The sequence below is a fragment of the Propithecus coquereli genome, unplaced genomic scaffold, assembly GCF_000956105.1.
Source record: "Propithecus coquereli isolate 6110/MARCELLA unplaced genomic scaffold, Pcoq_1.0 Scaffold640, whole genome shotgun sequence".
Classification (NCBI taxonomy): Eukaryota; Metazoa; Chordata; class Mammalia; order Primates; family Indriidae; genus Propithecus; species Propithecus coquereli.
Window position 1 is genome coordinate 169624 of NW_012152397.1, and position 7954 is coordinate 177577.

The window sequence follows — 7954 nt, forward strand, 5'->3', positions numbered from 1 at the left end:
CGTGGCCGCCGGAGGAGCTGGCCGTGGGCTCGGGCACCCTGACGTCACGACCGAATCACCCCGCAAGCCCCCGAGGTATTTACCTTCGAAAAGTGGTGGCGGCTGCAGGTACCGGAGGAGCGGGGCGGCCGGGCCTCACGGCCAAACTAATCCAAGCCCAGGGGACGCCCTGGCTCTCCTGCCCATACCCAACAGGCGGATCCAAAATTCTTCCCTCCTCACCAAACCCTTCCCGAGAGGATTAGCCCTCCCTCATCTCTATTCTTAATTTAAACCCTACTTTCGAGGGTTTGAGTCCTCAGATTTTAAACCCAAAATACCGTCTCATCCCTGAATACTCATCTGCAACCCTAATCGCGCACTTTCAAGTCCAGCCCCCCATTTTCATCCCTGAACTCCCACCTCAGCCCTGAAAACTATATTCTTAGCTCCTAACACTCATCCATAGATCCCACCCCAAGTGACGCTCAAACCCTCTCTCCCCAATTTGTGACCCACCCCCAAACTCTCTCACCACTACCCTGTCCCTCACCATATATCTCTTCCTCTGCTCAGTCTGGGCCCAGGCCCTGTGCCCCTGAAGACATGGAGTTTGTGTCTGGATACCGAGATGAGTTCCTCGATTTCGCTGCCCTCCTCTTTGGCTGGTTCCGAAAGTTTGTGGCAGAGCGCGGAGCTGTAGGGGCCAGCCTTGAGGGCCACCGGCGGCAGCTGGAGGCCCAGATCAGAAGGCTGCCCCAGGACCCTGCCCTTTGGGTACTACATGTCTTGCCCAACCGTAATGTGGGCATCAGCCTGGGGCGAGGGGCAGAGCCAGGCCCTGGACCAGGCCTGGGAGCTGCCCGGCTCCTGGGAGATGAGCCTCCACTCCACCTGCGAGACCTGAGCCCCTACATCAGCTTCATCAGCCTAGAGGATGGGGAGGAAGGGGAGGAGGAGGTGGAAGATGAAGAAGAAGAGAATGGAGAGAAGAAGGGTGCAGGCACAGAGAAGGCAGAACCAGAGGAGGGTGGGGAGCCAGCCCCTACCAGCAAGGAGTCCCCCCAGGAAGCAAACCCTCCAGGGGAGGCAGAGGAGGCTGAGCAGGAGACAGGCGGTGGTGAGGACGGCTGCCGAGAGGACAGGGTGGAGGATGAAATGGGACCTGAGAAGAGGAAGGGACAGAGAAGTGGTAAGAACCCAGGGCTACCCCTGCCCTAGCCCTGCCCAGCCATACTCCCCTTCTAAAGCCCTCCCAGGCTGCTCAGAACCCAGGGGGAGTTCTGGGTGGTGGCCTTCAAGCCAGTCTGTCCTGAAAGGTGTTTTCATTGACCCTCAATGTTTTTTGTCTTTTGAGTCAACGTTTAAACATTGAAAGAAAAAAAATCCAAAAGTCTGCATTTACACATTCTCAAGAAAAATCTAAAGTTCTGAGAGGGGGCCTATATTTCTGCATGGCAGCGCATTCTGGTAATAGGCAACAGCTGTCCCCTTGGGGTGGAGCATGCCCTCTCTACCTAGTCCCCTGTACTCGCTGAAGTTACTTGCCTAGCCCCTGTAGGTATGTGAGTTTGGAACCCCTCACTGTGACCATATTTGTCTCCTGCTGTCTCCCCACCCCACCTTTTCCCTCTTTCCTCAGAGGCTGCACCCGTGCACCTTTCCTGCCTCTTACTGGTGACGGATGAGCACGGCACCGTCTTGGGCATTGATCTGCTAATGGATGGAGCTCAAGCGACTGTCTCCCGGGGCTCAGGGACTGAGAACTTGGCTTCTCGGGCCTATGCTCTCCTCTGCCACAGCATGGCCTGCCCCATGGGCTCTGGGGACCCCCGAAAGCCCCGACAGCTTACTGTGGGAGACGCTCAGCTGCATCGGTACAGAAATCTGGTATCTGAGGGTGGGGAGTCTGGGGACCTGGTCTCCTGAGCCCCCCAACCTGATGCCATCTCCACCCCTATTCAGAGAGCTGGAGAGCCGAGTCCCAAGGCTGGGCGTGAAGTTAGCCAAGACCCCAATGCGGACATGGGGTCCCCGGCCAGGCTTCACCTTTGCTTCCCTTCGGGCTCGAACATGCCATGTTTGTCACAGGCACAGCTTTGAAGTGAAACTGACACCCTGGTGAGCAGCCTGCAAAACTAGAGGGAGAGGAAGACCCCCAACAGACAAGCAAACAGAAAAAAAGCAGGCTGGCAGGGGGCCTAGCAGACAGACAAAATGAGGGGCAAGGAGCTAAGATAGAGAGGGAAAAACAAACAGGCTATTACAGGCTGGGCACGGTGGCTCATACCTGTAATCCCAGCTCTTTGGTGAGGCTGAGGTGAGAGAAGTACTTGAGCCCAGGAGTTCAAGACCAGCCTGAACAACAAAGCAAGACTTCAGCTCTACAAAAAGATTTTTTAAAATTAGCCAGGCGTGGTGGCTCATATCTGTAGTCCTAGAGAGGCTGAGGATCATTGACCCCAGGAGTTTGAGATTGCAATGAGCTATGATGACACACCACTGCACTCTAGTCTGAGCAATAGAGTGAGACCCTGTCTAGGAAGGAAGGAAGGAAGGAAGGGAGGGAAAGAAGGGAGGGAGGGAAGGAAGGAAGGAAGGGGGGAAGGAAGGAAGGGAGGGAGGGAGGGAAGGAAGGAAGGAAGGAAAAAGAAAAAACAAACAGGCTATTATAAGCAGTTAAAGGGTATAAGACAAACAGACTGAATGATATATGGGCAGCTGCAGGGCAGATGGACAGCAGACAGGACCTACAGAGATTAACACTAGGTGCCCACCATGCCCTGTGTCCCCAGCCCCCAGTGTAGTGCTGTCTTGTACTGTGGAGAGGCTTGTCTCCGGGCTGACTGGCGGCGGTGCCCAGATGATGTGAGCCACCGATTTTGGTGCCCAAGGCTTGCAGCCTTCATGGAGCGAGCAGGGGAACTAGCATCCTTGCCTTTTACCTACACTGCAGGTACCATAAGGAGGTTAGAATGGTTGGGGGAAACTGGGACCAGGTCTTTGGGACTGGGACCTGGGTGCCTGGGAACAGGGTCCTGGGGTTGAAGGCTGTATGCCTGGGGCTGGAGTCTAGATCCCTGGAATAAGGGCTGGGGACTGGGTGTTTGGGGCTGGAGAGAGGGTCTCTGAAGCAGAGGACTGAGTGACTGGGGCCTTAGAGAGTTTAGGGGATTGGGGGTTAGGGACTCAAATGCTTGCTTCCCAGCTCCACCACTAACTGGCAGTGTGACCTTAAACAAATCACTTTACATCTTGGAGCCTCAGTTTCCTCATCTGTAAAAGAGGGATTCTAACAAATGTTAAGACCCATGGAACTGTTACAAGGATTATGTGGGCTTGGTATGTGGTCCATTGTACACAAGCAGATACAAGGCTCCCTCCCTGACTGGAACCAGACTCAGACTCAGGGTCCCTGGGGAGGCTGAGGAGAGCTAAAGTCTGGGGTCATAGCCACTAGGCCCTCAGCTCCTTCCCTTTTCCTTCTCCAGAGGTGACCAGTGAAACCTTTAACAAGGAGGCCTTCCTGGCCTCTCGGGGCCTCACTCGCGGCTACTGGACCCAGCTCAGCATGCTGATTCCAGGCCCCAGCACCCCCAGGCATCCCCGGGGCAACATGCCATCCCTCAGCCTTCTTCTCAGTGGTACATGGGGCCTCTCTTCACGCATGGGCCCCTCAGCCTAGAGGGAAGGACTGGGGAGGAAAAGTTGTCTGGGTCCCAGATAACCCCTCCACATACATGCCAAACCCCTACCCATACCACGAGGGCCATTTCAGGCCTTTCCCAACCCTCAAAGGAGTCAACCCTGCCAACCCCACCCAGAAGCCCCATCCCTAGGCAAACCCCCATTCCTCTTTCTGCAGCTCCGGGCCCTCTCAGGGAACACAGCTCCTTTGGAAGGACGAGGGAGATGGGTCAGGTGGGGTCTCCCTGACTCCAGGCCCCTCTGCTTCCTTTCATCTTCTCAGGAGACCCCTACCAGCTTCTCCAGGGGGACGGGTCTGCCCTGATGCCTCCTGTGCCCCCAGATCCACCCAGAGGCATCTTTGGTGAGCCAGAGGGGCCCTGTGGGGAGCTGGGGGGAGGGACAGGGACTGGAGAGTCAGAAGCCTGGGTGGCTGAGAGAAAGAGAGCTATTAGATTAGAGGGGCTCGGGGTCCAGGCCCAGGGCCAGGTCCTCCAGGAGCCCACGCCCCTCCAGGGTCGTGGCAGGACTACTACACATGGCGGGGCCTCAGCTTGGACTCTCCGATGGCTGTGCTTCTCACCTACCCGCTGACGGTGTACTACGTCATCACCCACCTAGTGCCCCAGTCCTGTAAGGAGAGCTGGGCAGGGTGTGGAGGGTGCCAGGGCAGGGGCAAGAGAGGGAGGTAGGAAGGACAACATCCTTAAAGAACTGGCTTATCACCCAGTCCCTGAGCTGAACATCCAGAACAAACAGTCACTGAAAATACACGTGGTAGAGGCTGGGAAGGAATTTGACCTTGTCATGGTGTTTTGGGTAAGTCTCCCCAGGCCTGACGGTTGGGTATGTGGGTGTGGGGGTAGACATAAGGTGGGACCCAGATCTGTCCTTCTCTCTGTCTCTCAGGAGCTCTTGGTCCTGCTCCCCCACGTGGCCCTGGAGCTGCAGTTTGTGGGTGATGGCCTGCCCCCCGAGAGCGACCAGCAGCATTTTACCCTGCAGAGGGTGAGGGCTGAGGGGGGCCCTACTCTCCAGCCCTGGTCCCTCTAGTGGACTCATGACCTGTCCCAGCCTGTCTGCTTTCCCCTCCCCTGCCTTGCCTGGTGCATCTTCCAGGGCTCTGACTTCCAGTGGCTTCCCCACCCCACTCCTGGCCCCTCAGGATGGCCCTGAGGTGTCTGTCCGTCCTGGTTCCGGGGTATCAGCAAGGCTCAACTCTGGGACTAAGGAGAAGGGGGGCCGCAAGGACCTGCAGATCAAGGTGTCAGCAAGGCCCTACCACCTGCTCCAGGGGCCCAAGCCTGACCTGGTTATTGGTAAGAGCACAGGGCTCAGGGGTAGGGGAGGTAGGAGAGAAGCAGACAGTGGGAGCCAGCTTCTCCCTGTTCTCTGTCCCCAGGATTTAATTCTGGCTTTGGTCTCAAGGACACTTGGCTGAGCTCTCTGCCCCGGTTACAGGTGAGGAATGGGGGCAAAAGGGAACTTCTCTCGCCTCCTGCCCAGCCCCTCCTCCAGCCCCTTTTCTGAAAGTGTCTGGACTCCTCTTGCCCATCATCTGCTCCACAGACCCAGGGAGTGCCCGGGGTCCTCTTGCCCCGCCCTGCTGCCCCGTGCCTCTCCTCCAGCCCAGTCTGTCCTGGGGCCTCGGCTTCCCCCGCTGTGTGTCCTCCTGGGTGCTCGAGATGGACCTGGTCGGGGGAGCCGCTCAGAGCCCGTCTCTGAGGCGCTGCCCCCCGCAGTCCCTCCGGGTGCCTGCCTTCTTCACCGAGAGCAGCGAGTACGGCTGTGTCATGGACGACCAGACCATGGCGGTGGCCACCGGCGGGGGCACCAGCCCTCCCCAGCCCAACCCCTTCCGCTCCCCGTTTCGCCTCAGAGCGGCCGACAACTGCATGCCCTGGTAAGGGCCCGCGACCCTCCCTATTTCCTTCCCAACCTTTAACGCCTCTTACTCTCCGGCTCCGCATCCGAAAAGGTCCGGCTCTGCCCTAGTCTCTGCTGTCCCGGCCCCTCCTCCGCCCAGCCCACTACCTGTCTTCTCTGCCCCGACGTCTCACCACCCCCATGGCTGCTCTCGACAACCGCCAACACACCCCGCTTTAGAGCCGGCTCACGGAATCTCCCCAGCTCCTCGCCCCGTCCCACAGAAAGACCCTGCTACCCTCGAGCGGGCCGAGCCCTAAGTCTAGCCCCACCTCCTGGAACTCGCGGCGGGGGCCTCAAGCCCCGCCCCCGGGATCTCGGCCCCGCCCCCTGACCGCCCACGCCTCCCCCAGGTACTGCAACGCCTTCATCTTCCACCTGGTCTACAAGCCTCCGCAGGGGAGCGGGGCCCGCCAGGCACCCGGCCCGGCGCCCCCGGCCCCGACTCCTGCTGCTCCCCCCGCGCCCACCCGAAGGCGCCGAGGGGAAAAGAAACCCGCGCGGGGGGCCCGCCGGCGCAGATGAGCGCTGCGAATGCGTCAGTCCACCCCCTCCCCAAACGCCTTCGAAAGGAAACCATGAAAACACACAAGGCCCAGGGGGAGGACTGGTTGGCGGAACATGAAAAGGTAAATAAAATTACTTGTTTGACACCACAGAGTCACTGACCCTTTGATTACTCGCTCCTAATTGGGTCAATAAACAGAGAAGAGAGGGGATTTAGAGAGGACGTACCCCCAGCCCCTTTCACTCCCTGTGACGGCTGTCCCTTCTCCATCTCAGAGTCAGGGATTCTGACCCTCCTTGGTAATCCCAATCCTCTCCTAGTTTATAGGTCGGTAAGTCATTTTCCAGCCCCAGTAACCCTCAGGGACCCGCACTAAGGCAAGAAAATACCAAGAAGCAGAGTGTCGTCTCACTAGGAAGGCAGGGGAGCTAGAGGCACACAGACCCCTCGGTTTGGATTCTGTGAAAGGCCCCACCCACCCAACTCCACCTTCTTTCATTACCTCACATCCAATAAACAATCGATTCCTGCAGAGTTGGTCTCTTAAAATTGCTGGGATCCGTCCATGTATGTCCAATCCTGTGGCAAACTCCACCATATCTCATCTCCTCCTTGCAGCCCAGAGTAGTCCTCCTAAAACAGACATCCAAACTCATTTCTCCCTTGCTTAAATCCCTTCAGTAACTTCCCTCCGCTCTTAAAATCCCCTTGAATGTGGACTGGACGGCTTCAGAGTCACTAAGTATAAAATGGGGAAAATAGTGGAGAAACCTTGGCAGACACCACCTAAACCAAGGGGTCACGGTTAATAATAAGTAATAAGCCCTGTTGACATTATGTGCCCCCATATGGTGTGATGAGAAGGCCACAATCACCTCTATGGTATTCTTCCCCAAAATCCACCACTACAGTCTAATCATGAGAAAACATCAGACAGATCCAAATTGTAGAACAGTCTGCAAAATATTTGACACTATTCTTCAAAAGTGCCAAAGTCATGAAAGACAAGGAAAGACCAAGAAGCCGTGACAGATTAGGAGATACTAAGGAGACATGACAACTAAAGATGACATAGTATCCTGGATTGGATCCGGGAACAGAGAAAGGACGTCAGTGGAAAAACTGGAGAAATCTAAATAGTCTATAGTTTAGCTAATAGTATTGTATCAATGCTAATTTCTTATTTTGGATAAACATGCCATGGTTATGGAAGATGTAACTTTAGAGAAAGGTGGTGAACAGTATATGAGAACACCCTACTATCTTTGCAACTCATCTATAAATCTAAAATTATTTCAAAATGAAAAGTTAAAACTTAAGTTCAGACTCTTTAATATAGCTTATAAAGTATCTCTCTGTTATTCTCTTTTACTGTAAACATTTTATTATTTAAATCTCCAAATATACAAAAGCTCAGAGACTTAGCATAATGAATCTCTATATACCCATCACCCAGCCCCAACAATTATCAACATTTTGTTCATTTTATTATTTCCATCTCCAGGTTTTTTCCAGAATATTTTAAAGCATACCCCAGACATCTCACTTATATGCATCCATAACTAATAAGGGCTTTTAAAAAAAAAATGTAACCATGGTGCCATTATCACACCCAATGAAGTTAACAATCATTCCTTAATATCCTGCAATGCCAACTTTACATTCCAATTTCTTAGGTGATCTCAAACATGCCTTTTACAGTTGGTTTGTTCCAATCAAGAAATAAATAAGGCCGGGCGCCATGGCTCATGCCTGTAATCCTAGCACTCTAGGAGGCCGAGGCAGGAGGATTGCTTGAGCTCAGGAGTTCAAGACCAGCCTGAGCAAGAGCGAGACCCCGTCTCTACTATAAAT

The 7954-nt window shown here is 54.9% G+C and overlaps 1 protein-coding gene across 3 annotated transcripts; it reads left to right on the forward strand.

Annotated features, from left to right (window-relative positions):
- Window positions 1-78: 78 nt before the first annotated feature.
- On the forward strand, window positions 79-6248 carry ZMYND15 (zinc finger, MYND-type containing 15). 3 transcript variants are annotated; one of them, XM_012659942.1, is made up of 14 exons: window positions 79-108; window positions 556-1171; window positions 1622-1856; window positions 1945-2100; window positions 2775-2935; window positions 3471-3623; window positions 3950-4030; window positions 4183-4299; window positions 4397-4485; window positions 4576-4674; window positions 4832-4985; window positions 5045-5127; window positions 5409-5569; window positions 5946-6248. In XM_012659942.1, exons 2-14 carry the CDS (start codon window positions 586-588, stop codon window positions 6115-6117), a joined length of 2247 nt encoding a protein of 748 aa, XP_012515396.1. In that variant the 5' UTR covers window positions 79-108; window positions 556-585; the 3' UTR covers window positions 6118-6248. The 3 variants fall into 3 exon arrangements, with proteins under 3 accessions (XP_012515396.1, XP_012515397.1, XP_012515398.1); XM_012659943.1 differs by having other exon boundaries at window positions 5069-5127; window positions 5946-6243; XM_012659944.1 differs by lacking the exon at window positions 4183-4299 and having other exon boundaries at window positions 5069-5127; window positions 5946-6243.
- The last annotated feature ends 1706 nt before the right edge of the window (window positions 6249-7954 follow it).

What these genes read in the sequence shown, in the direction of transcription:
- ZMYND15 (XM_012659942.1), top strand. Translation starts at nt 586, where the DNA reads ATGGAGTTTGTGTCTGGATACCGAGATGAGTTCCTCGATTTCGCTGCC. An exon ending in TCCACCCAGAGGCATCTTTG is followed by an intron (nt 4,031 to 4,182) that starts GTGAGCCAGAGG and finishes ACGCCCCTCCAG; the next exon opens with GGTCGTGGCAGGACTACTAC. An exon ending in AGCATTTTACCCTGCAGAGG is followed by an intron (nt 4,675 to 4,831) that starts GTGAGGGCTGAG and finishes CTGGCCCCTCAG; the next exon opens with GATGGCCCTGAGGTGTCTGT.